This window comes from Thrips palmi, unplaced genomic scaffold (genome assembly GCF_012932325.1).
Source record: "Thrips palmi isolate BJ-2018 unplaced genomic scaffold, TpBJ-2018v1 HiC_scaffold_3, whole genome shotgun sequence".
In the NCBI taxonomy this organism is placed as follows: domain Eukaryota; kingdom Metazoa; phylum Arthropoda; class Insecta; order Thysanoptera; family Thripidae; genus Thrips; species Thrips palmi.
In genome coordinates this window covers 6,168,578-6,195,515 of record NW_023144630.1, presented here as the reverse complement: position 1 = coordinate 6,195,515, position 26,938 = coordinate 6,168,578, and the positions used below count along the sequence as shown (strand labels likewise).

General features: G+C 50.4%; 5 protein-coding genes and 1 long non-coding RNA gene across 6 annotated transcripts; 3 read left to right on the top strand and 3 right to left on the bottom strand.

The window, feature by feature from the left end:
• The first annotated feature begins 7,657 nt into the window (after nt 1–7,657).
• On the top strand, nt 7,658–8,733 carry LOC117648544 (mediator of RNA polymerase II transcription subunit 20-like). The gene is made up of 3 exons (XM_034391061.1): nt 7,658–7,987; nt 8,304–8,414; nt 8,501–8,733. The coding sequence occupies exons 1-3, from the start codon at nt 7,691–7,693 to the stop codon at nt 8,591–8,593; spliced, it is 501 nt and encodes a 166-aa protein (XP_034246952.1). The 5' UTR covers nt 7,658–7,690; the 3' UTR covers nt 8,594–8,733.
• Nucleotide 8,734: 1 nt separating this feature from the next.
• On the bottom strand, nt 8,735–9,756 carry LOC117648545 (nudC domain-containing protein 2-like). The gene is made up of 3 exons (XM_034391062.1): nt 9,359–9,756; nt 9,033–9,239; nt 8,735–8,955 (listed from the first exon to the last, which is right to left on the bottom strand). Exons 1-3 carry the CDS (start codon nt 9,557–9,559, stop codon nt 8,893–8,895), a joined length of 471 nt encoding a protein of 156 aa, XP_034246953.1. The 5' UTR covers nt 9,560–9,756; the 3' UTR covers nt 8,735–8,892.
• Nucleotides 9,757–11,432: 1,676 nt separating this feature from the next.
• On the bottom strand, nt 11,433–17,775 carry LOC117648541 (phenoloxidase 2-like). Its single transcript, XM_034391057.1, has 13 exons — nt 17,625–17,775; nt 16,665–16,827; nt 16,357–16,546; nt 15,670–15,896; nt 14,056–14,258; nt 13,592–13,742; nt 13,406–13,507; nt 13,130–13,294; nt 12,834–12,989; nt 12,494–12,658; nt 12,273–12,411; nt 11,944–12,176; nt 11,433–11,865 (listed from the first exon to the last, which is right to left on the bottom strand). The coding sequence occupies exons 1-13, from the start codon at nt 17,651–17,653 to the stop codon at nt 11,629–11,631; spliced, it is 2,160 nt and encodes a 719-aa protein (XP_034246948.1). The 5' UTR covers nt 17,654–17,775; the 3' UTR covers nt 11,433–11,628.
• On the top strand, nt 14,704–15,527 carry LOC117648546. The gene is made up of 2 exons (XR_004587908.1): nt 14,704–14,977; nt 15,306–15,527. It is a non-coding gene; the product is annotated as an uncharacterized LOC117648546 (long non-coding RNA).
• A 715-nt stretch (nt 17,776–18,490) lies between the features above and the next one.
• On the top strand, nt 18,491–19,704 carry LOC117648543 (adenine phosphoribosyltransferase). The gene is made up of 4 exons (XM_034391060.1): nt 18,491–18,678; nt 18,768–19,002; nt 19,089–19,167; nt 19,305–19,704. The coding sequence occupies exons 1-4, from the start codon at nt 18,596–18,598 to the stop codon at nt 19,439–19,441; spliced, it is 534 nt and encodes a 177-aa protein (XP_034246951.1). The 5' UTR covers nt 18,491–18,595; the 3' UTR covers nt 19,442–19,704.
• LOC117648540 (early endosome antigen 1-like) lies at nt 19,646–26,692 on the bottom strand. Its single transcript, XM_034391055.1, has 6 exons — nt 26,359–26,692; nt 25,914–26,086; nt 21,537–25,828; nt 21,184–21,451; nt 20,966–21,103; nt 19,646–20,882 (listed from the first exon to the last, which is right to left on the bottom strand). The coding sequence occupies exons 1-6, from the start codon at nt 26,399–26,401 to the stop codon at nt 20,613–20,615; spliced, it is 5,184 nt and encodes a 1,727-aa protein (XP_034246946.1). The 5' UTR covers nt 26,402–26,692; the 3' UTR covers nt 19,646–20,612.
• Between the last annotated feature and the right edge of the window lie 246 nt (nt 26,693–26,938).

Sequence of the window (26,938 nt, the reverse complement as noted above, 5' to 3'; positions counted from 1 at the left end):
GGATCGGTGGCACTTTTGCCACATTCACCCCCTCCACCGCACAGTGGGCCAGAAGACCGACGGAGGCGGCCGAAACTCTAGACGCGTTTTGAGCTCCAGAGTCACTAAATGGATCTCGAACCGAACGTGTGACCCCACCAATGGATTACTCTCCGAACGAGGAATCCATTGGTGGGGTCACACGTTCGGTTCGGGTCCTGTTTAGCGACTCTGGAGCTCAAAACGCGTCTGGAGTTTCGGCCGCCTCCACCGGTCTTCTGGCCCACTGTGGGCGGGAAGGGGGCGAAATAATAAAAAGCATCTTTATCGCCCATGAGCGGGGCACGCGCAGTATTAGTGCCCCGGTCGAGGGGGAGAGGGGGGAGCTCCGGGAAGACCTCTTTGCGGGGGCTGTACACTGTGAGGAACCGCCGCGTCGGTCGACGCTGAGACTGGGGGATTTCATCCGTGACTTACGGTTCCCGACGGTCACTTAGTCCGGCCCCAATCAACAGCGCTCGGGTCGGTCGGAAAACCAAAATCGCTAACTTTTCAGGAGGGCGCGCGAAAAAAAAGTGCTCTAAGGCCGATATTTGGTGAGCCTGCTGCCCATGTGTTCCTGCCTGATGGTAACTCTCTGGCGAGCCTTGGCGTCGGTCCAGACAGTATCGATTCCCCCTCAGCTAAGTGGCCCAAATCAACTTAAAGCGTTTTCCACCCGCCTCGTTATTGTGGAATGAAACGGGGAAAAAAGACCTAATTTGAGTGGCGGTGCGTGCTTGTCTGTCTGTCTGTCTGCTGTCTGTCTGTCTGTCTCTCTGTTCTCTGTCTGTGTATTTAAATTAATTTTCGACTCTTTTTTTTTCTCTCTCTTTTTTCCGTTTTGAGAATCCAGGGAGCAATCCCGCGTACGCAGCTTGAGGCCGATATCAAAGTTTTAAAAAAATAGAAAAAACGTTTCGGCCGTTTTCGACGGTGTCTTTTGGAAAGTTGGCTTTTATGAGAGCAGTGCTGCCACCCCCCGGCGACGACGTGCGGGTGAGATCTATGTCAGCAGGGTGGCCACCTGTGCGGCCCCAACTTGGGCAAGGGTGCGCCGCGGGACAGAAGACAGACAGGCAGACAGACAGACAGACAGACAGACAGACAGGCAGGCAGACAGACAGACAGAGAGGCTTCCGCCACGCCCGAGCAGAAGCGAGACACCACCAGTGTTATTGCAGCGGGCCTGGGAATGCGAACGCAGCGGAATCCGTTTTTCAGGCGACCGTGCCTCGCCAACTACGTGACCGGGCCTCTTTTTGACGCACCCAGGGCACACGGCACAGTGGGCCGGAAGACCGGTGGAGGCGGCCAAAACTCTAGACACGTTTTGAGCTCCAGAGCCGCAAAATGGGACTCGAACCGAACGTGTGACCCCACCAATGGATTGCTCTCCGAACGGGGAATCCATTGGTAGGGTCGCACGTTCGGTTCCAGTCCTGTTCAGCGACTCTGGAGCTCAAAACGCGTCTGGAGTTTCGGCCGCCTGCGCCGCCGGTCTTCTGGCAAATCCATTGGGCCGTGGCCGGGCACGGTGCGTGAGCGAGGAGAGCCGATTCGATTCTGGACACGGAATGTTGTCGCGCGACAAGGCACGCGTGCAGCGACACTGGTCAATAAGCCTGACCGCCCGGCGGCGATGCGTGTCCGAACGGAACGTGTCCGACGGACGTCCCCGCAGCACTGCCCCGCTCACGCTTACAGTGGTGCGTCGTTCCGGCAACCCTCTCTCGGCCAGACCGGTCGACCAGACCGCGTGGGGGATGAGAGTGACAAGTCACACCGAAAAAGCAGCACCAAAACACTTGCCTTCCTTGACACACTGATAAATCACCGAGGACTTGCCTTGAATTTTTTCGGCGACGAGTCCGTTTGGTAACCTACGCCCCAACCCGCCCGGCGAAGACCGGCGAAGGCGGCCAAAACTCCAGACGCGTTTTGAGCTCCAGAGTCGTTAAACAGGACTCTAACCGAACGTGTGTGACCCCACCGATGGATTCCTTGATCGGAGAGCAATCCATTGGTGGGGTCACACGTTCGGTTCGAGTCCCGTTTAGCGACTCTGGAGCTCAAAACGCGTCGGGAGTTTTGGCCGCCCCAACCGGTCTTCTGACCCACTGTGCCCCCCACGTGCTGGTTGGCTCCGCAGCCTCGCTTACCGTGTAGTAGTCGCGGTTGGGCATGGCCGGCTTGTTGGCTGCACTGGTTGGTCACCCTGCACTGGTCAGCCTGTGGGTCGCCCTGGGGGTCACCCTGGGGGTCACCCCTCGCCGTCCACGCGGTCCATGCAGCCCCACTGTGAGGCGCCGTGCCGGCTGGTCCGCGCCGCTGCGCCCTCCTCGCCCTGGGCCCGCTGCAGGCCGCCGCCGCGCTGCCAGCAGCAGCCTACCAGTGTGGGGCGTCGAGCCGCGACTGCCCCTGTGGCACAGGCTGTGCGCCGCGGAGCCACGCCGAGCCACGCGGAGCGCAGTGGGCCGCTGCTCGCCGCAGACTGAGGCGGAGCGGGCGGAGCGGGCGAAGCGCTAGTCTAGGGTCCCGCTGGGTCCGTAGTCCGTGGCACTGGGTTGCGGCACTCGGCGGGGCGGGAAGGGGAGGGGGAGGGGGCGCGGCGGGGGGACCATGGCCAACCCAACCCATGGCCCGCCTATGGCCCGCCTATGGCCCGCCTATGGCCCGCCTATGGCCCGCCTATGGCCCGCCTATGGCCCGCCTATGGCCCGCCTATGGCCCGCCTATGGCCCGCCTATGGCCCGCCTATGGCCCGCCTATGGCCCGCCTATGGCCCGCCTATGGCCCGCCTATGGCCCGCCTATGGCCCGCCTATGGCCCGCCTATGGCCCGCCTATGGCCCGCCTATGGCCCGCCTATGGCCCGCCTATGGCCCGCCTATGGCCCGCCTAGGGGCACCCCCATCGGCCCACAGTGGACCAAATCCCGGACGCGTTTTGAGCTCCAGAGTCGCTTAATGGGACTCAAACCGAACGTGTGACCCCACCAATGGATTCCTCGCTCGGAGAGCAATCCATTGGTGGGGTCACACGTTTGGTTCGAGTCCCATTTAGCGACTCTAGAGCTCGAAAAGCGTCTACAGTTTCGGCCGCCGGCGCCGGTCTTCTGGTCCACCGGGGTGCAGCAAGCCGGCCACATTTTCCCCCTAAACTCCCATGTGGCCAGTGTAGCCACGCTAGCGTGTTATAGCCGAAGCCCGCCACTCACGCCAGAGCGCCAATCCGCGGAAAAAGTTCCATAAGAAGTAAGTGTGGGGATAGGCCGGGCCATTTCGATGTCGGCGCTATCAAAGTCCGAGCGGTTTGTCCCTCTCGCACTCGCGGCGCTCGTCGGCTTGGTGCGAGAGAGACAGAGCGACGCGAAGCGCTGCGCGGAATCAGTCCTTTCGCTCTGCGCCAGGCTTTGGCAGCGCTCGACCTTTTTTCCAGTGTGGGGTGATGAAAGCTTATTGGGCTCACATCCCCGCCGCTGCGCCGCCGCTGTGGAGTCCCGATTCATAAAATGGTTGCGTTCCAGTTATTTATCTTTGTGTCCGTTCGATGCGTGTATGGAGCAGCACTGTGGGGCACAGCGGGGCTTGAATAAGCGACCCGTTTCCGCGCAGCACACAGTGGGCCAGAAGACCGGCGGAGGCGGCCGAAACTCTAGACGCGTTTTGGGCTCCAGAGTCGCTAAGCGGGACTCGAACGCAACGTGTGACCCCACCAATGGATTGCTCTCTGAACGAGGAATCCATTGGTGGGGTCACACGCTCGTTTCGAGTCCCACTTAGCGACTCTGGAGCTCAAAGCGCGTCTAGAATTTTGGCCGCCTCCACTGGTCTTCTGGCCCACTGCAGCACAGGATGCTTGTCAAAAAGTGCGGCCTTCCCCTCGGAACGGCCGCAAAAATCTCGTGCGGCTTTTCTTCGGTGGATCCGCGGAGGCGGTAGTTGAACCCAGGGCCAATGTTTGTGGCGTTCCTTCCTGTTGTTTTCTGGGTGAGTGGGGATGCGTCGGGCGGCATCGTCGCGCGGCATGTAGAGGGTGAGCCTTGTCAAAATAGGTTTCTGCGGGGCTTTGATCCGCGCGCAGGGCCCGGCAGGGCCGCACAACCCCCTCCGCGGCCTCCGCGGCCTCCGCCAGCCTCCGCTGCCCAGCCCCGCTCCGTTTGGTTTCGAAATTTGTTTCTTCAATCTCGATCAATATGCTCAACATGCGCATACAAAGAGGATGGAGGTGGAATAATGCACTCGCCCCACCCCTGGCCCCCCTGGCTCACGACGTCCGCAACGCCTACCATAACACCTTCCCGCCCTTTACTGTCCACTTTTCACCACCTCACAATGCCCACTTTTCATTTTATTTTTCATCTCCCGTCTTTCACTTTTCTTTACCTTTCCACGTTTCTTTACTTCCCACTTTTCTTTACCTCCCCACTTCCCACTTTTCTTTACTTCCAAACTTCCCACTTTCCACCTTTCTTTACCCTCCCACTTTCCACTTTTCTGTACTTCCCCACTTACCACTTTTCTTTACCTTCCCACTTCCCACTTTTCTTTACCTTCACACTATCCACTTTTCTTTACCTTCCCACTTTCCACTTTTCTGTACTTCCCCACTTACCACTTTTCTTTACCTTCCCACTTTCCACTTTTCTTTACCCTCCCACTTTCCACTTTCCTTTACTTTCTCACTTTCTAGTTTTCCCCACTTGCCTCCCACTCGATGTCTGCCCCCACCCCATTTTCGCCTCTCCCGCGACCTTGCACTTCGTTTGCACTCGTTGCACCCGTTTTCCGACCCTCTACCGAAAGTGAAATAGAAGGCGGTGAGTTCAGGAAGATCCTCCGGGCTTTGCGTGCAGACTGAACAGTGCTTCCGTCGCTCTGTCTCTCTCGCACTCGGCGCTCGGCCGAGCCGTCGCGACGAAAGCGCTATTCGGAATCAGACTTTGGAAGTTAGCTCTGTGTGGGCTTGAAATGCGGAATGCGCGGCTCCTCCCGCGACGTCCGCGACGTCAGACAAGGACAGAATGTGGAGCCGCTGGCACACTGGCGCCGGCGGCGAACAAAGGACGGAGAATCGTTGTTATTATGAGGCAGGGGACGTAATTTTTCAGAGTCGGCCCGGGCGGGGCGGGGCCGCCAGGCCGCCAGGCCGGGGTGCGTCGAGACAGCCTCCGAAATAATAAAGTTGGGCAAGTGAATTTATCATACGAACGAAATTAAAGAGTTTCCGGTGAATAACGCTTTGAAATTTCCTTGAGGCCGTGCGGCCACTTTGTCGCCTGTCGCGGGCACGACCCCCCCCCCTCTCTCTCTCTCTCTCTCTCTCTCTCTCTCTCTCTCTCTCTCTCTCTCTCTCTCTCTCTCTCTCTCGGCGCGTGGCGCCTGCCCGGGGTGTGACATTGTGGCGTGATGGAAGGCCGGAGGGAGACTGCGTCTGACTGCGTTTTGCTCGTATTATTAGCCCCTTGGCGTTTCCGGCCTGTTCGGTGCAGCTTCCTCCGCACAGTGGGCCAGAAGACCGGTGGAGGCGGCCAAAACTCTAGACGCGTTTTGAGCTCCAGAGTTGCCAAGCGGGACTCGAACCGAACGTGTGACCCCACCAATGGATTGCTCGTTCGGAGAGCAATCCATTGGTGGGGTCACACGCTCGGTTCGAGTCACATTCAGCGACTCTGGAGCTCAAAACGCGTCTAGAGTTTTGGCCGCCCCCACCGGTCTTCTGGCCCACTGTCCTCCGCTCGCGCCGAGGCTCGCCCCGACCGGCGGACCGAGAGTCGCTTTCGTCGCTCTGTCTCTCTCGCACTCGCGGGCGCCCCCTTTCGGTGCGAGGGAGACGGAGCGACGGAAACGACCCTCGGTGTGCCGGTCCGACCGGCCGTCCCTACGAGACGAGATGAATGGGGCTGGCTCCCTACTCTGCCACAAAATGCGACGACAGGAGGAATGAAAAAAGTTGTTGTTTTCTTTTTCTCGTCGCATGTTTGTTGTACAACACGGGTTTATTTTGTATGGGGTTCTGGCACTCTGTGAGGCTGCCAACTCCAGTATTGATGATACTAATGTCACGCCCCATGTCATATTTATAGGAGTTTGAATGAAAATGTGGTTGATTTGAGGTGAAATTGTCTTGAAAGAGGCAACCAAATTTTAGAGTGCACCCACCGTGTACGTCGTACCGAAGCAGGCCGTGGAGCTGGTTGTGCTCGCAGTGCTGTGGCTTTGGTTGTCGGCCGGTGGCTCGGCCGGTGGTGCGGTCCGCGGCTTCGCTGTTCCGGGGAAAGTCTTATTTCGGTCTTTACAGTGTGTGCTTTTGGGCGGGCCGAGGCCGGGCCCTTCCTGGGCCGTGGAGGGGCCCGTGAAGGGGAAGGGCCGGGAAGGGCTGCCTCTCTCGCTCCCACGCGGCACGCCGCTCTAGTGAGTGCGAGAGAGACAGCGCGACGGAAGGGACTCTCGGAATGAGTCTGCAGGGCAGGGCGCAGGCTGCCCAGGCCGTCTGGGAATCTGGGATGGTCCAGCGCGCGCTCCACTGCACAGTGCTGCACAGTGTGCTGCACAGTGTGCTGCACCGCATGAGTCGCTCCCCGTTTGCCTGGGAATCCGAGCGCGGCAGCGCGGCACAGTGGATCTGCCAGAAGACCGGTGGGGCGGTCAAAACTCTAGACGCGTTTTGAGCCCCAGAGTCGCTAAATGGGACTCGAACCGAACGTGTGACCCCACCAATGGATTGCTCTCCGAACGAGGAATCCATTGGTGGGGTCACACGCTCCGTTCGGTTCAGCCGTCTGAAAGGTAGGCAAACCTCACTGCAAGTTGCCTTATTTTGGCGCCGCGCAAGACCGAGTTTTCCTCGGCTGTTCCTCGCCACCCTACTCGGAGGCGCCAACGAAGTGCAACACGAGGGGCACGGCGGCGCGGCGGTCCCGCGTTACTTTGTTTCAATGTACAATCCGAGGCTGGGCCGCGCTGCCAGAACCAGGCGGACGCAAACAGGGCGAGGTGCACCCCCACCCCCACCCCCACCCCGCCACGGCAGCCACGGCGAGAGGTGGCCAAAGTAAACATCCCCGTGGAAAAGAGAAGCGGGAATAGGATAAAAAGGAGGGGGAAAAAAGAGCATCGCTGGATGCTGCATACTGCATGGAGTCCGGCATGGCAACGTTCTAATTAGTGCGATGAGAGCGTTTAATTTAGTGGCGCTCCACTCCCCTGCTTTCGCCCCCCCCCCTCTTTTTCTCGTCTCGTTTCTTTTTCTTGCCGCCCACTTCTGAGTTCTGGGGGGTCTTTCCGCCTGGCTCCGCGCACCCGCATGCCGGTTAACATTGTGGGAGCAGGTGGGGGAGAGAGGAGGGGGAGGGCTGGCTGCTCGTGTGAAGGCGAGAAGCAGCCCCAATAATCTGCACGAAAAAAAAACTACAAGGTCTCCACACAGTGGGCCGGAAGATCGGTGGAGGCGGACAAAACTCTAGACGCGTTTTGTGCTCCAGAGTCGCTTAGCAGGAATCGAACCGAGCGTGTGACCCCACCAATGGATTCCTCGTTCGGAGAGCAATCCATTGGTGGGGTCGCACGTTCGGTTCGAGTCCCAGTTAGCGACTCTGGAGCTCAAAACGCGTCTGGAGTTTTGGCCGCCCGCGCCGGTCTTCTGCCCCACTGTGCGCCAGCCAGCGCGAAATGATTCTCATGCCGAACTTTGGTGTCGTTGTTGCAGGCCCGCCGCGGACGGTGCACCTCCTCAACAACTCGGAGCAGCCCGCCACCGTGTTCAGCATCCTGGAGTCGGGGCAGAAGCAGGTGCCGCTGGTGTCGGACCCCCTGTTCATGGACCTCATGAAGAAGCTGGCCTCCGTGTACACGGGCAAGCAGCAGACGCGCATGGAGGCGAAGGGGCCGCGCTTCGAGGTGGCCGACTTCCTCGTCAAGCTGGGCACCGTCACCATGAACCAGAACTTCAAGGGGGTGCTCGTCGAGGTCATTTTTCTTTCATTATTTTTTTCCTACGCCCTTTTTAATTTTCAGCGTGAATTTTTTTTTTCATTAGGGTCAGTTGGGGTCATTATGGGACACGGGGTAAAAATGGGACAGCTGAATTTTTTGTCAGTATTTGACATTTTTGAACTCATGCCATACCAAAGTGGTGTTTTTATTGTGAAAATTACATTTGGTATGGCATGAGTTGAAAAATGTCGAATCTTGACAAAACAATGAGCTGTCCCAGTTTTACCCCATGTCCCATAAACTGACCCTTTTATTTTTCTCTTAAATTTGTGCCCTTTTTTTTCCTCAGGTGGAGTACAGACCCTGTGTTGTACCTGCGTACTGCTGGGAATTAATCAGGGAGTTTATGCAAGGATTTCTCGGTACATGTGCACCAGCTCAAGCCCCTGTTTACCTACAGGTGTGTTTTCCTTCTTAAAAAAAGTTGAAACTTGGGAAAAGACACATATAATCAGTTTCGTCTAATGGATTTTCTTTTTGTTACAGAATCGTATGCAAGAAATCTACCAGCCGCTTGACACAATTCAACAGTACTTAGAACAATTCCGAGAATACAGGAAAGCAGTAACAGTTCGATAAATGTGCTACTTCACTGATTATTTTGTATTTTCCTTGTGTTGTAAGATATTTCATTTTATTTAACTTCGTACCTTATCTCAAAGTAAACACTCTAGGACTTTTTATGTTAAAAAATAATAAAAGTAAAAAGTAAAAAAAAAGTTAGACTGAGTACATAGTTTATTGCTATTGAGACACAATTTCCACTAATGAAACTGCATTTTTTTTAGAGTGAACATATCTTGGTGGAACAAGGGTAATAACAGTCAAAATCAACAAAAGGAACATTCAAAATATCTGACAGCGCTTTTTGTAAACTATTAAACAGGAGGTGAGTCGTAACATTTCTGCAGTTTTGCCTGGCTGAAGTCAAAGCCAGGGTTCTGAAACATGAATAGTAAATAAGAAAAACAGGAAAAAGAAACTAGCCTATCATAAACCATTATCTTTCAAAATTTACCTCCAACTGGAATCTTTCAAGATCTAACTTCTTCCTCATCTCATGCAGAGTCAAAGGGTCCGGCTTATACCCTTCTTCTTCCAGTAGCGACTCCCATATTTCATCTTGCTTGAAGGTATCGGATTTACTGAGAACAATGTCTAGAATAGAGCCATCTTCTATGGTCCACAAAGAGTCGTCACCATGAACAGCTTTAAGAAGATTTCCCTACGGGACAAAACAATCAATACAAAGAAGGATGAACTTAACAACCATGTTAGTATTTTTTAAAACATGAGACCATAAGCTGAAGGTCAGTAGCAGCAGCTACCGACACGATAACTTACTTTAATCACAACTTCCCCCAGTACTTTGACCTCGATGCTTTTTGGCTGAATGTTTACTTGGATATTTTTGGATCTTGTGTTGGCTGGTAAGTTAACCTCAATGTGCACCTCATGAACGGTCTGCCACCAGGAACCCCAGGGTGTCGCACTCCGCACAGTGCCGCTTTTTTCGTCAAAATGACTGAGTTGGTCGTACGGCATATTCCTAGTCTGAGGTTGGAATATGGTTCACGAGGAAGCCATAAAAGAGCTTGAGAGGTTCGAGGCTTCTGCCAGTGGCTGCAAAACGTCAACAACAGCAGACAGCAGACGCGCGACGCCGACTCGCAGGGGAGAGATCCCAGGACTCGCGCGTACAAATTTTTCATACGAGCTTTCTGCCTCCCAAATTGTGCGAATAGTGGCTGAGCCAGCAGGTGTTTGAGCATGGTTTGAGCGAGCTGCCTTCCTGGTAAGGAACTGGGTTCTAATTTTTGGCAGGTTAATCTTGTCCCCAGTTTTCGTTTTGTGCTGTCAGTCGGTGGCTGGGAGCGCAGAGGAGGTGTTCGCGCTGAGAGACTTTGATTCGAATCCCGGGTACCGAAACATTTTTCTCAGTTGACTGCATGAATGCGTTACAATTAGCCCAAGTTCAGACTGGTTCATGTTAAGGAGAGCCTCGGTGGCTCAGGGGGCTGAGGTGTCGGTCGTAGAGAGAAGCACTCGGGTTCAAATCCCGGCTAAGAGTAACTTATGGCTTATGTTTTCCGCCGCGGTGCTGCTTTTGCAGCAGCGTGTCAGATGGGTGGCCTACCTTGACGGCGCGGCTCATACACTGAATTAAAGGCCAGATCTTCCAAACAATCCTGGCTGTTAATAGACGCGCAGCACACACTCACACTCGTCTGTCTTTCCCTCAAAGAGTGCAAAAGAGAGTTCCTGCCGTCAGCCTCCACCCCAAGCGTGGCAAATGGGTGGTCTATCTTGGTGGCGCTGCTCTCTGTATATCACCTCTAGGATGCAAAAGAGTTCCCGCCGTCGGCTCCCACCCCCCCTACCCCCCCTCCCAGAAGGAGAGGGGAGTAGGGGCAATCATAAAGGGTTAGTAACCTGACCTGGCTGGTAGCGAACCAGGTCCAACGGGAAACATGTGCTGCCGCATGGCCTCCAACCAGCCTCCACGGCCCATCGCTCTGCCACCTGAGCTACGACAACACACCTGTCCGACACGTCCTATCTTAGAGTGATGGTACCGGGGTTGAGAAGTAAACTGAGGAAAAGATTCACTCAACTGGGAGTCGAACCCAGGACTTCCTCCCGCCAGCCGACACCTCTACCATATCAGCCAACCAGCCACTGAGAAGCAACGCGATCAATCTTAGAGTGATGGTACCGGATTTGAGAAGTAACCTGAGGAAAAAGATTCACCCACCTGGGAGTCGAACCCAGGACTTCCTCCCGCCAGCTGACACCGCTCTACCATATCAGCCAACCAGCCACTGAGATGCAATGAGATCAATCTTAGAGTGATGGTACCGGGTTTGAGAAGTAACCTGAGGAAAAAGATTCACCCACCTGGGAGTCGAACCCAGGACTTCCTCCCGCCAGCTGACACCTCTACCATATCAGCCAACCAGCCACTGAGATGCAATGCGATCAATCTTAGAGTGGTGGTACCGGATGTAAGAAGTAAACTTAGGAAAAGATTCACTCCTGGGAGCCGAACCCAGGCCAGCTAAAGAAAATAAGTTTGTCATTGGGATTCGAATCCAAGTCCTCATTCGAGGCGGCCGCTGCCTCTGCGCCCGGAGCCACCGAGACACATGAGCCTCCACAGCGTTGCCGATCGACCGTTCGACCGACCGTCTGCGACCGACCGACCCATTGTGGGATCACCTTCAGTTTCGGCGCGATTGTTGCGAGTCTCCAAAAGTCGTGGTCAAGGAAAGGATATACCCCTTGCCCTTACCGACACCGACACCCTAGCGTCCTAGCGTCTCTTGAGGCAAGGGGTATTGCCTCGAGCTCCTGGCTAGTTTCTAGTTGACATTCAAGAACGTGGACAAGACAAACAAGCCCTCACATAACAGCCTTATATTCACAATGAACACTAGGGAATCAGTACATTTATTGACTCTATAATTACAGATAAAACACAAAAATTTGAATGGGCAGGGAAGTCTCTTCGTAGCTGTAATCAGTCACTCCAAGGTTTTACGCTATCGTTTCATGTAAAACGAAACTAAAACCCTGGAAAGAGTGTTCTTTTTGTTTGATTCGGAATCCAGCACTCAGCCTCTGATGAGTGTGGAGTTGCCCCGGTTAGGTGCCTCCACGCGGTCCTGGAAACGGATGGAGGCCTCCTGGATGAACATGTTTCTGGTGAGGAAGGAGCGGAGTGTGTCCACGCCCTGGCGGCCCGGCCGGTCGAAGGGGAAGCCCATGGGCTTCTTGTCCGGGTACAGCTGTCCTCGAATGCCACAGTAAGCAGCCCCATCCTTGCACATGCCTTCCAGGGGTTGGTTTACCTGCAGGTGAGTCCAGAGTTAGGACTTGCTTCGAAAGGAATTTAATGCTTAAACTAAGTAATTTTTTAACTAGCGTACTTTGTCCTTGGAGTAGTCTGTGATCATGACGAACAGCTGCATTGGCATTCCCTGTGGAGTCCCTTTGGGAATAAGCATGTGTTGCGGCCACCCACAGCCACAGAAGTTGAACTGGTCCAGGGCATCAGCAGCTGTTGGTCTATTTTGATCCAGGTTACGGAAAGTTCTCTCGAAGGGGATTGTGACAGATGACATGGTGGAACGTCTCTCAATCACATTGTTCCTTTGATTCACTGCAAAAACAGAAAGGGACATGAGATTTGGTTGCTCTCCACAGAAAATAGAACATTTTTATAAATTGTCACAAACAATGAGAATAAAAAACTCACGAGTGACAGGGAACTTGTCCAACTCGATCATAAAGGTCCGTTGGTCTCTGAACAACATAGGTACTCCTCGTTCATCATTCTTGGGGCCAAGGAAGATTCGTACATACCCTTCCCTCTGCCCAGCTAGTGTATTCTCAACCTGAAATAAAAATCAAAACAGTTCGAAATTTGTCCTCTTGTAGAACAGAAAATATAAAATAGCCATCAAGTTTAAGTCCAACCTGGATGCGGTAGGTGAAGGGTCGATGCTGCAAATGTGTGAATCGTGCAAAGATGGATCCTCGGGGTGAGAAGTCCAGCCCTCTTGATAGGTCCATATCATTCTGCTGCCAGAATGTCTGGAACTCATTGGGTTTCCGCCCGCCTGCAGAAAGCACCTCGACGCTCTGCAGGGGAAATAAATTTTATGCTTACAAAAATTTAAAAACATCAGCTAAATTCATTTAAAAAAAATACTTTAAAAAAATAATTGCAGATGGCACAAGTGCAAGTGGTTCTCTTTCATTCTTAGTACTTTCCTGGCTCTGAAAAAATTAGTTTTCTCTTGTTTACTCCACTTGCCTTGATCTGAATGCCGGGGAAGTCCAGCTGCTGCGGCGTGTAGGCGGGCAGGGTGCGCTTGTGCTCCTGGAAGAGGTCGTCCACGAAGGAGTGCCAGCGGTAGAAGACCGGATCTCTCATGTTGGTGGCAGCGTCTCCCATCACGGCGAACGATTCCTGTCAGCAACAGCGTGCCATCGGTATGGTCCAGTCACACGAATCATGCTCAAGTTTTCTTTCTTCTCTCTCTCTCTCTCTCTCTCTCTCTCTCTCTCTCTCTCTCTCTCTCTCTCTCTCTCTCTCTCTCTCTCTCTCACCAGGTGCCGGTTGTCGGGGTCGTGGGCGAAGCCGATGGCGATGTGACCGAAATTGTGCAGGTCTCCGTACAGCGGTCGGTTGGGGGACAGTACGTTGGACTCCAGGATGTTGCCCAGGACATCCACACCCCCTGCCTCCGTCAGGTTTATCCTCCTGCCGTCGGCCTGCGCACAACATGAGCCTTTTTCACTATTTCGGGGAAATCTCATGCCAGGCGTGGTTTTCATTCTTGAAATTCATTCTCTAAATGAAATAGAGAGTGACGGGGCACTCACCGACACAACGAAACCGGTGTGGATGGCCTCGTAGATGCGGTCCCGCCAGCGCTCCATGTCCTGGAGGTCGAACTGAATCTGGTCGGACTCACGATTGATATCCTGAAAGCCGAAAGGACAATAGAATTCAAGTTTAGCGAGGAGAAAACTATGATGATGGCGTTTTGTGTACTTAGGTGTACTCACGGACAAGACTGTGTTGGCTGCCCTGGAGGGCCAGGCGCGGGAAGACACCAGGCTGTCCAGCTTGGGGAAATAGCCTTCTTTGATTGGCTCGCGCAGGTTCTGGAGTCGCCGCACTCGCTGCAGACCGTTGGACAGCCGCTCCAAGTTGTACCTGCAGGCAGTCCCAACAAGTTCAACAAGGAAACACCAAGATGTTTCCCTCCAGTGCATAGTGGGCCAGAAGACCGGAGGAGGCAGCCTAAATTCAAGACGCGTTTTGAGCTCCAGAGTCGCTAAGCAGGACTCGAACCGAACGTGTGACCCCGCCAATTGATTGCTCTCCGAACGAGGAATTCATTGGTGGGGTCACACGTTCGGTTCGAGTCCCATTTAGCGACTCTGAAGCTAAAAACGCGTCTTGAATTATGGCCGCCTCCACCGGTCTTCTGGCCCACTGTGCGCGGGTTGAACTCTGGCAGCCTTACCGCGCGATGATCTGTTGGTGCGAGTAGTAGAACAGCTCGCCGCGTCGGTCCTTGCCCACCACCTCGCGGGGGCCCTCGAAGGGGTGGATGAGGTGCCAGTGCCAGTGGTGCAGGTTGATGCCCAGGTCCTCGCGCCAGTACGCTATCTTGTGCTCCTCCTCGAGGTCGGACGCCGAGTAGTCCTTGGGGATCTCCAGGGGCACCTGCAGGCGCGCCGCGTGTTTTTAAAAGCTCGAAGGAAGGAGACAACCTGCCATTTTCCCGGCGGCAAAAAAAAATCCTGAAAAATTTCTCAAAGCCCTCCTTTTCCTAACTGACACATCAAGGCACTTTGTGGCACTTTGTAGACGTTCGCCTGGGACTGCACTGTGCTGTACAGTGCTTATCTCCACGATGACGGGCAGTGCCTGGGCAGTGCCGCCCGTCGCTCCGTCTCTCTCGCACTGACGGGGCGACCCGGACGTGTGCGAGACAGACGTGAAGTGCACGCCGGGAGCCCCGCTCGGGGAATGCCTCTCGGTGGAGTCCTCGCCGGCAGTCCCCGAAGGGCTTGCCGGACAGGGGCACCCCTCACGGGGATCACCTCCGGCTCCACCAAGACCGACACGCCACTATAAGAACAGCGGCTCCCTGGCAATGGCCGAGATTCGCAGTGAAACCGCCAAACAGTGAACCGTCCGAACATGAACCGCCAAGACGACGACAAGGAGAAGCAGCGCGAGAGGGAGCGAGAGCGAGAGAGGGAGAGAGAGCGAGAGAGGGAGAGGGAGAGAGAGCGAGAGAGGGAGAGGGAGAGAGAGCGACAGCGCGAGAGGGAGCGGGCGGCAGAGAGGGCACGCCGGGAACGCGACATGGAGCGAGAGAGAGAGCAGTACCGCCGCATGCAGGACCTCAACAGTCGTGCCTACGAGCGCGAAGAATGGTGAGTGCAGCCACGACACAGTGGACTGGCCAGAGGACCGGTGGAGGTGGCCAAAATTGTAGAGTCGTTTTGAGCTCCAGAGTCGCTAAATGGGACTCGAACCGAACGCGTGACCCCACCAATGGATTCCTCGTTCGGAGAGCAATCCATTGGTGGGGTCACACGTTCGGTTCGAGTCCCATGCAGCGACTCCGGAGCTCAAAACGCGTCCAGGGTTTAGGCCGCCTCGTCATTCGGAAAGCAATCTATTGGTCGAGCCACGTTCGGTTCCAGTCCCATTTAGCGACTCTGGATTTTTACATTTTTATTTTTTTCTGTGTCCCTGTAGAAATTGTCCATGGAACCTAACGGCCACTGCGGTGATGCCCAATGGGGGGTGGGATTGGACCACGCCACTCTGAAATCGCCACGATGGACACAGAATTGACGCGTGCTACTCTGTATGGACTTCCCCGTGCCCTGAGGAACGTACCCCTCGCCAGTTCACTCTAATTTAAATAATGTAATAGTGACATTTTGTACTTTAATAATAAATATTGAAATAATTGATAGAGATGGCAAGATTTGTTTCATGTACCCCGTGATTTTGAGAGTGAGTGAGGGGGGAGAGAGAGAGAGAGAGAGAGAGAGAGAGAGAGAGAGAGAGACAGAGAGAGAGACAGAGAGAGAGAGACAGAGAGAGAGGTCCTCACCCGCTGGGTGGGGTCCAGCGCCATGCTGGTCTCCTCCCTGGCCTGCGAGAAGAGCGAGCCGGTGACGAACTTCTCCGGGAACAGCTCGGACACCGGTGGCAGGTGGGCGGAGGCCGTGTCGGTGCGGTGCAGCAGCGCCACGGAGTAGGCGTAGATGAACAGGTACGGGTTGAGGTGGTTGCGCGCGTACACCGACACGGACAGGAAGTCGTCCAGGTTGCGCATGCCTGCAACGCCACGGCACGGGTTCAAACAACCGTTCTCTATCGATTGTTTTTTCGCAGTGGGCCAGAAGGCCGGTGGAGGCGGCCAAAACTCTGGACGCGTTTTGAGCTCCAGAGTCGCTAAACAGGACTCGAACCGAACGTGTGACCCCACCAATGGATTCCTCGTTCGGAGAGCAATCCATTGGTGGGGTCACACGTTCGGTTCGAGTCTCATTTAGCGACTCTGGAGCGCAAAACGCTTCCTGGCGGAGCGCCTGCGACACACTGGATAGGCAACCCGGTACACTGGCGGGCCGAGTGGTTGCCTACCCTTGTCATGACAGGCGCTCTCCGAACGAGGAATCCATTGGTGGGGTCACACGTTCGGTTCGAGTCCCTTTCAGCGACTCTGGAGCTCAAAACGCGTCTCGAGTTTGGGCCGAGACTCTGGCAAATCCTCTCCACTGTGAGACGCACGCACCCATGAAGACGTTGATGAGCCTGGTGGCCAGCTTGCGGTGCTCCGGCAGGAAGAGCGAGAAGCCGGCGCGCTTGCCCAGGCTGGCCGGCATGCTGAGGTCCGGCAGGTTGATCCTGCGCACCGCGATGCGTTCCGCCTTCTCGCCGAAGCGGTTGATGACGGGGGTGCCCAGCTGCTTCTGCCGGTCCGTCTGAAACAACAGAGAGGGTGTGAGACAGTGAGAGAGAGAGAGAGAGAGAGAGAGAGAGAGAGAGAGAGAGAGAGAGAGAGAGAGAGAGAGAGAGAGAGAGAGAGAGAGAGATGTTTACCAGGTACTCCTTGGGCACGTCAAAGAAGATCTTCTTCTTGCTCTTGTCGCCCTCCTTGGGCATGAAGATGGGCTCTGCCGGCCTGTCGAACAGGTACTGCAGCTGGTCCACGGTGGCCTGCGCCTCGGCCGCAGGCACTGCCACGCACGCGAGGACTGCCAGCCTGCCGACAGAAACCACCCTTGCTGCCACACTGCCAAAATTTGTTTTTGGTGTTGAATGAAAGAGCTTTCCCCGCATCTTCCTTTGGCGCGGTCCTCTCTGTGTCCGATGCCCCTTTATTCCAGTTCCAGTCGCATATCACAGTGGCTCTGCCGAGCTGGGGTATCCCCATGAGGAAAACAAACCTGCAGACGGATTCGTCGCTCCGTCTCTCTCGCACCTCCACGGCACACACCACGAGAGCGAACGAGACAGCGCTCTGACGTCACGGGGGTCTCCCGCAACCTGTTCCAGACAGGATCGTTGTCCAGGCCTCCGCTCCGCACGCACGTAGCTTTGCGTCGGTGTCAAAGCTCCCAGTGTATGACCTTCCAAGGCCGGGACAAACAATGTTCGCGCGACAGGGTGGCTGTGAGGAGCCGGACTTTCGGGTTCCCTCTCGCGCCTTTTTCTGACCTCTGCTACTATCTCCCTTCGTAGTCGGGCAAGACGGAAAAAGTCGAGGATTAATTAACTTAATTGGTCCGTCACATTTTCTGACCGAGACTCGCTCAGAAACCATCACGCTGAGAGACAAATATTGCATACAAGGGAAATCAAAGGAAAATCTACGCTCTTCCCCTTTTTTGCCTGCAGATCTGTTTTGCGGTGATTAGACGTTTAAAAATAGCTCATCGAAGTGTTGACTGGTCTGTAGCAGCACGCATCCTGGACACTTCACTTCCCACGTCACTCGTCTAAATGTGTGCAAGACCTGCACGTGGCCCATTTTTTCTCAAAGGAGCCTTCCGAACTTACAGACATGCGAACATGCTCGCTCGCAGCATCCTGACGGAGTCTTGGAGCGCCACCCTCGCTGAAGTCGTTCCCTGGAGCTGTGCGCGGTCCAGGCCAGAGGTCCAGGCAGTCTGTCCCTGGAGGCGGCTGGAGGAAGACTGGACAATCACAGCGCCGGAGCGCCGCTTGTGGAGCCCAGGTCCTTCCCTCTCCAGACGTCCAGCAGACGCGTGATTCCGATCGAGTGGTTTTCGTCGCTCTCTCTCTCGCACCTTTACGGGACGCTCCACGAGTGCGAGAGAGACAGAGCGACGCAAGCGACCCTCGGAATCCTGCAGACGGCTGCGGTCTTTCCCGAGACGCGCTGGGGCTGTCCCGGGGCACTCCGCCGTCAGCAGTTTTTATGATCAAGTGCTTTAGAAATAAAGGGCGATTTGGAGATCTCTTCCATAAAGTCAAAATATTCAGTTACGGTGTCCTTGAAATGGGAAACCTGTGAAGCGTGAAAACTTTGTGTCCCCTGCGTTTTAAAATTTCCCTCGAAATGTCTGGCTTTCCAACCCTCTGGGAGGCGTCGTCTGCTCTCGGCCAGTTCGACAGTACACCAGAACACAACTTATTTGTAGTTCCAATGGTGACCACCACGCCTGGCCAGGCGGCGCTGCGCTTTGCCTTGGTTTTTTTGTTTGTTCCAGGTCTGCCACTTTCGCCATTGCACAGTCGAAAAGACAGGTCAAATCCAGATTCAATCCTCCATGAAAGCACATGATTAAAATAGGTTTGGAGAAGAAAATTATAATTAACAGTATTTTCTATAAATTTAATCCACATAAAAGCTATAAAAAGTCGTATATTGTTCGTTTAAAACAGTACAGTGTTGGCAATGCATTACTTGTTGTTTGCTTGACCAGTTGCATAACCTAACATTTTGGCAGACGACGTTCCAAACAAATCCAATTGAAGTCCATTGACTAACTGGTAATTTAATCATCATGGATCTAACGTCGGACCTGGAAATCGTCAAGGCTCACATCGCATCCTTTCCTGACTTCCCCAAACCGGGGATACTGTTCAGGTGTGGTTTTGATTTATTTGAACGTGTAGAATGGTGCCCAGAATGACACCCATGTGTGGCAAGTGACAAGTTTCTGTGTTTTGTTGCAGGGACATGTTTCCAATATTCCGGAGTCCTCAAGCAACTGCTGCTCTGGAAAACTTATTGGTGGAACATGTGAAAAGTCTTAATGACGTTGACGTTGTCGTCGCTTTAGAGTCCAGAGGTTTTCTCTTGGCGCCTTTCGTTTCGTCAAAGTTAAGACTTCCGTTGGTGCCTGTTAGGAAGAAAGGAAAGCTTCCTGGTAAGACAAGGGAAGTGGAATTCACTCTGGAATATGGAACGGTGAGTTATTTTGGAGTCTTTTCATAGTTCTGAATTGTCTTTTAACATGTGTAAGTCAGTTGCTAATTGGTTTGTTTCTGGTCTAGGATACCTTTGAAATGCAGGAGGACAGCATTAAGCCTGGGCAGAAAGTTGTAGTGATTGATGATCTCTTGGCAACTGGAGGTAAGCTCTACAAACACATTGCAGTCACTTTATAATACTCACTCAGAATTGGGCATTGGACCTTGGCTGTGTTATACTTGGTCATAGATACTGCTTTACAGAAAATACCTCACTTTCTTTCTTCTTTTCTTCTTCAGGAACAGGCAAAGCTGCTTGCCAACTTATCAGAGACATGGGTGGGGAAGTGGTAGAACTGCTGGTTTTGATGGAACTCATAGAGCTGCAGGGGCGTAGCAACCTCCCATGTTCTGTTCATTCTATTGTTCAGTTCTAAAGGCCTGAACTTGAAGCCAACTAGAACCAAGATACCTGAAACTGTGAATACTGTCACATTCCATTTTAGAACTTCCCTTATTTGAACTATTTGCTCAGAAAAGGCTGTGACTTTTTGTACTTTATATTACTACTGTTTTCCTACTCACATTCTTTCCTGTATGTCTCTTTGTACGTCACACTAGGGACAAATCAGAAATATTGATAAGGTCAATGTTTTGCCCTTTTATTTTTCAAGAAAAAAAATAAAAACACACCTATTTACATTCGTAAATTATTTAAATTTGTACGTTTGATTGAATACATTGTTGCATTTGAACATTGATGTTGGCGCTCAGGTCTCAATACATGCATCACTCTCAGTCTTACAATACATCATGCAAAATAAGTAAGAGCCCATGTTACAGAACTTAAGATTAACTCCAAAGAATCAAAGAATCCAGGCACAAATGGCAGTGTCTTGGCAGGTTGTAGTGCACTATTTCTGCACTGTAGAAACATCACAAATATAAAAGAATTAAGTAAATATCAACAAGATTTCCTATGCTAAAATACTTTACATGACTATAAATATATATGATTTTGTCAAGCAGAGAGAATTACATAGGTCACATACTCCATTATAACCAGATACAATAATACTTCAGTTACATTGTAATTTTTTTATGCGCACACATTTACAATTATGAACAAGTCATGCAGAACTCTCCATTGTGGAGGCTCGAATTACTCAATACAAGGAACATTTGTGTGGCATATTTCTGACTAGGTCAGAGTCAAGGTCTAAATGGTAAATAATATTAACACACTAAGGGGGATACCTTAACTAATGTATCTTAATAAACAAGTGAGGGAAATACCATACATCTGCTGATCTGTATCATCCACAAGCAAATAAAACTGAATACATTTCTTAAATGTAATAATTTGAGCATTCATGCAACATAACTATGCTAAGTAAAATGATTTTACTTAAATCTAAAATATGGACACACATCAAATGTTTCCCAAAAGAAAGGATTTATGCTGAAAGTCATACCCATGAACTAGGAATGTAAAACTGAAGTAAAACTGCCTCTACTTGAGGTAATCATAATATGAACACCACTGAAGTCTTAACCAGACATGTTGCAATATTTAAAAGAAGTAATATATATAGTTATCTTGGTGCTTCAGTTGACCTGCTGCTGGTTTTGAACTTCCTTCAGAGGGGTTGCAGGGCTACCAACAGGGCTATTTCGGGCTGGACTGTGCCGAGCAGGACTAAGCAGCTCTTCTTTAATTTTTGCAGCGGGGCGAGTTGACAAGGGTGTTGATGCATCAAAGGATGAGATATTCTCTTTGTCTTTCTTGGCAGTGGACTGATGTGTGGGAACTCTGAAACTCTTGGACAGATTTGAATTCTCCAGGAAAGATTTGGAATGTGCCAATGAAAGGCGGTTCTGTCAGAACAAGACACAGTTTGTTAAATACTTTCTATGTAATCAAGCACGTAACAGGATGGAACAAATCAATTTCAGCTCACCAGTAGAGAATCATCCTGAGACTTGAATGCCATTGAAGGGTTGAAGCGAGTTTGGCCAGTAGCACGTGCCAATTCATCTTTAAGTTTGTCAATTGTGCGTTTCTGAGCTCGGATCTGAGATTCAAACCTATCATTTTCCTACAAACAAAAATTATGACTGTTAATATCCACATAAATTTTATAGATGCATACAGAACGTTTTATTTACTTTAGAATACCTTTTTCAAATCAAGATTTTGTTCCTTTAATTTGATAACATGGTGAATTTTCTGCTTATGGTTCTGATGTCCCAAAATTTGAGCGTAACGTTGCGAGAGTTCTTTCACCTCTCCTTCAGCAGCTTCCTTGCGGGTGGCCAGAGCTTGACGCTCCGATTCGAAAGCCTCCAGTTGCTCACGGAATGGGCCAACTAGTGCTTCCAACTCATAGTATCTCTGCTCCCAGGAAATTCCATTGGAAGCAGCGTCTTGCAAAGCTGCAACTTCCCTAAAGAAAAAACAAAACATTGATTAAAAATTGTATTTAGCACAATTTAACATGATTGATGGAAGAAAACTATACAAAGACCCACTTGGCATGGTCATCCCTCTCTTGGATCAGCTTTTGCTGGACGCTCTTCACCTCATCCTCAAGGCTGGACATTTTAGACCGGCTCTGTTTAATAGCTTGCTGCAGCTCAACAACAGCAGCTTTGTAGGTCTCCTTGCGACGGGTGGTCTGATCTAGTTCTGCTTCAAGCTGTTGTACTCTACCCGTAACAGTGCCCACTTCTTGTGTTTTGGCACCCAACGATTTTTTGAGAGAAGAGATTTCTTCACTCAAAGCCTCATCACGTTCATTTCCAATGGCTTTCTCAGTTTCAATTTCTAATTTTATCTTCTGAACCTGCTCAGTCAACAATATTATCTCTTCCTTTTGGGCTTCAACTTCCTTCTTAGACTTAAGGAGTGACTCTTCATTTTCCCATTGAATCATTTCATTTTGCATCTTCAAAGAGCTTACTTCGCTTTGTAATGCCATCTTCTCTTCCTCCAGTTTTGCTACTTCCTTACGATTATCTTCCACTCGAGTTCGCAGGTATTTGGCAAGATCTGCCTGGTTTTGAACTTCAGCATTTAATTCAACAATTTTGGCCTCATGTTTCTCTATAACATCAGACTGTTCTGACACTTTGGTATTTAAAGAAGCAATGCAATTCTCTTTTCCAATCTTATCAGCCTCCAGGATTACAATAGTTTTTTCTGCTTCTGTTATTTGTTTCAAGCTGTCTTCAGCTTCAGCTTTGAGGTAATTGATTCGATCTTCAGATTCTTGAAGTTTATTTTCCAGGGATGCAATGAGATCATTCTTTTCAATAATTGTTGAGTCAAGCTCAAATACTTTCTCCTTCATGTCTTCAATCAAAACCTCATTACCCAACTTTTCTTGTAGCATTTCAGTTATCTTAAGTTCACACTCCTTCCTGAATGCCTTTTCAAAGTCCAAGTCATTGGATAAAGCACTAATTTGGACTTCATTTGACTTGACTGCATCACGAAGGTTGTCAGCATCTCTGTGAAGGGATAGAAGAGCATGATCCTTATCAGCAATAATTACAGACAATTCAGAGAGTTGGTTTGATTTTGACATGAGTTCATCCTTCAACTCCTTCATTTCAGTTTCCTTTTCCTCAATTTCACTTTCTTTTCTTGCAACCACATTAACAAGAGTTTCTATTCTTTCCCTTGCCTTGGACACATTCATCTTGTGGCACTCTAAGAGGGTAGTAAGAGACTCCAGCTGGCTCTGCAGCTCGGCTTTAGCCCCCAACAGCACACTAATTTCTTGATCGGCTGAAAGTTTCTGCTCTTCAAGACACTTCTTCAACTGGTCCCTTTGGCAAATAATTTCTCCATTTTCCTTTGACAGCTCTCCAATTTGCCAATCACTCTTCAAAGCAGATTCTTTCTGCTGTTTCAGTTTGCATTCTAGGTTCTTGACAACCTGCTCTGATTCTGCAGCTGCTGTCTCAAGCTCAAGAACGGCACCTTGAAGTTCTGTTACTTTATCATTGAGGTCATCCAGCTGGTTTGTCAAATCGTTTATCTGTTTCTCACGATGCTGTATCTCCATTTCCCCGTCAGCAGCATCAGCCTTGGCCTTTTCCAGTTGGTCCTTACACTGACTCAGCTCTTTCTGTGCCTGCTCGAAAGCCTTCTTCACTGACAAATAGTCCTCCACTTGGTTTGCCAAAAAGTCTTGAGTGGCCTGAAGTTCATTGGTTGTTTGTTCCAGATTGGCAATAACTGCGGCCTGCTCATCTCTGTCCTTCTCCAAACTTTCTACATTTCGGTTGGCCTCATCAAGTTGCAGGGCATACATCTCTACACTCTCCTGCAGAATCTTAATTTCAGCAAGAAGGCGAGAATTTTCATCAGCACACTTCTGCTTAAAAGATTCTACCTTATCAATCAAAGTATCTCTCATATCTTGAATATCACGAATGTTTTCTTGTTCCATAACAGTAAGATTTTCCTTTTGCTCATTAATAGTTGTTTCAAGAGCACAATTGACCTGAGACAAGCGCTCAACTTCCACATCACTATCAACAAGACGCTTGCTGACTGCATTAACGATGGCAAGAGTTTCGTGACCAAGAATTTCCAGATTTCTTCGGATCTTTTTCATATGGTCAAGCTCATTTTTCACAGCTTCCAATTCCTCCTGAGCATCATCAAGATACTTTTGACTTTGAGCAAGCTCAGTTTCCATCACATTCATACGATCCTTAAGCTCAACAATTACCATCTCCTTGTCCAAGTTAGAGATTCTTAATTCATCTTTTGCTGCAGTGACTTGACGGAGCTGCTCCTGGGCTTCTTCTAGTTCAGTTGAAATTGCCGACACTTCTTCTTTGGCTTCAAGAACTTTCTGTTCAGTCTCCGCCTTCACTTTCTCCAGTTCCACCAGAGCATCAGTTCTAGCAGCTCGCACCAATGCCTGTGTATCGTCACGGACCTGCTGAAGGGTCTGAGTGTAAGCTGCTTCAGCAGCATCCAGCTTAATTTCTGCTTCTTCAAGTGCAATACGAGTCCTTTGTTTTATTTCTGCAATACGTTTTTCACTCTCCTGAGTCAGCTCTTCAATTTGCTGTCTAGCCCTCTGTTTTTCTGTTTCAAGAGTCTCTTCAGCAGCCCTCAATTTGGAGTGGACTGAGGTCATCTCATCCTCATGCAGTTGGATTTGCTCTACTAGTTGCTGATCCAAGTTGTCATATGACTCTTGGACTGATTGAAGTTCAGCCTGAGACATGGTCAAAGCTTCCTCCAGTTGAAACTTTTGCTGAGAGAAGTCTTGAACTTTTTCTGACAAAGATTGGATTTCATGCTGGTGTTCTTCTCTTTCCTCCTCAAATTCTTTCTGCATGGTTTTTTGGGACTTTCTTTCATCCAGCACTTGTTGCTCAAGCTTGTATGCAAGGTCTCGCAGATTAGCTAACTCATATTCATGTTCAGCTTGAGCCTGGGCGACTCGAGCTTCACAGTCTGCCACATTCTTCTCCAAGTCCTTCTGAATTGAAGAGAGTTGTTCATCATGCTTGGAGCAAATTTGCTCAATCTCAGCACGGTACTCCTTTGCTCTGCGTTCTGCTTCAGCTCGTCTTTCTTCCAATTCACAACTTGAATTAGAAAGGTCAGACTGAAGTCCTAGAATAAGTTGCTGTCGTTGCTCCAGTTTGTGGTGGAGTTCCGCAGACAGCAGGCCCAATTCTTCAACTTCCACCTGCAACTTCCTTTTCTCTTCCAATGTTCCTAGATAAAGAGACTTCTGCTCTTCTAAAGCCTCTTCTGTTTTGTTTTTGAACGACTGCAGCTCATCTAGCTTTGACTCTAAATCCTCAACTTGTGATGACAACGCGGTTTTGATAGTTTCCTCTTGCAGGAGATTTTCTTTGTACTCAGTGATTTCTTCCTCAAGAGCCTTGCACTTCAATTGGTATGTCTCCAGTTCAGAAGTAACTGTTTTAAGTTCACTTTCCAGCTGGACCACCTCAACTTGCAGGTTTGCATTAGCCTCCTCTAATAGTGCCACCTGTGATTTGATGTCAGACAGAAGAGACTCCAGCTTCACTGTAAACTTCTCAGATTCGTCAATTTTAGCTGTCATCTCATCTATAGCCTGCAATTTTTCATCCAACAACACCAACAAATCCCGCTTGGCGTGTTCCAGAGTCTCACAGTGCTCTTCTCTGGCTTGAATCTGCATTGACGCTTCATTCAGACGCTCTCCAAGGTCTGAAACTTCATTAGAAAGAGCCAACCTGCTTTCTAGGAGCTTTTCATTTTCAGCTTTGGCTTCTGCGACACTTCCTTCCAGTTCCAAGCATCGCCTGACGGATTGCTCCATTTCCTGCTTGTTCTGCTCTGCCCTCTTGTTGAGAATCTCTAATTCCAATTGCAGCTCTGTCTTGGATTGCTCCAGTTCAGAAACGGCGGCTTTCCTTTCAGCAAGGTTAGCATCAGCAATATTGTAGGATTCAGTAAGAGAAGAAAGTTGCGAGCTCTTCTCAGCCATCTCTTCAATAAGGCGATCTACTTCTTTTGACAATTCATTCTTCTCAAGCTCCAATTTTTCAATCATCTTCTTGCCTTCCAGGAGCTCACTCTCCAGTTGCTGGTACTTGGATTCCGAGTCCTCTAGCTTGGAGTATGTTTGCTGCAACTTATCCTGAAGTTCAGTCAACTCATTTCTGTTGTCCTTGAGGGGTGTTAGATCTTCAGAGCTGCTGAAATCACTGTCAATGTTCCTTCTTGCACCGGTGGAATCATGTTTGGCTTTAACTGTTGATGGTGTCTTCTTGACAGACTTCTTTGGCATTTGAGGCTGAAACACATAGAAACAATTAAATATAAGCATATCACCGACAGAATTCAAACTGAACATGTTTGCTTCAGCATCTAGAACTTACTGTTCGAAAAACATGCAGAGCATTCAAACTAGCAGAGCGTTGAAGAGTGTTGTCACCGGAAGCTGCAGCAGCCTTAGGCTCCACAAATCTGTTTGTCATCTTGTCCATAGCCACTCCTTGGGCTTTCTTACTCTCAAACTTCGGATCATATGTTCCTGGCGGAGGGACATCACCTGAAAAATAATAATGATGTAATACACAAAAACAAAGAAGCCAAGGATAGTACCTTTGACTGAAGCATTTGACAAACATGAAAGTAGGTTGAGAAAAAATGAAATATCCAGTTAAAAATTTACTCGGAGGTTAAAGTAGCCATAGGGCTTTGCTGGTACAGCATAGCAACTTATGAATGTCAAGTAATTTGATATTTCTTGAGCTTATTCTGTGTCAATCTTGGTCAATCTTCTGCAAAATGGATCGGAGATTGAACTTTTTATTAACTTACTAGTAATTTCGTTGAATCGTTGTAACTTGGCTCGAGGAAACATTGTGCTGATTGGAGAATCACCAAGTCAAACCGAAATCTAGACCTTCCACAGTGAAGATAAACACCGCAGAACGATACGATCCTTGTGTATTCAGGCAGCTCCTAGCCACTGTTCAGGTTCTACACAACCGTCAACACAATCAGGAAGTCACGGGCACTTCTAACGAATTTCTAAAATCACGGTAAGCCCTTTCACGGCTTTTAGTCTCCTTCTTTCACGACAGATACAACAACCACCCAGAAATGTAACGGGCAACCCTTCAAAACAATGCCGGTTTGAATTGGGCCAATGGGAGACGAGAATAGTGATTTAAAAAACTTACAGCCAATGGGAGCTTGTGTTTCGTCGTCCACTAGCGCCCTCTCCCGGACGTAGGTTGAACTACACACACCCGCCAAGCTTCGCTTTTGTTTATTCGGGAGGGCCACACTGACAAATGACTGAATACACGTAAAACAATTAAACGATCCAAGGATCCTTTAAATGAATGTGACAAATATAATCCTTTACAAGTGACTATCTCCAAGTATCGATTTT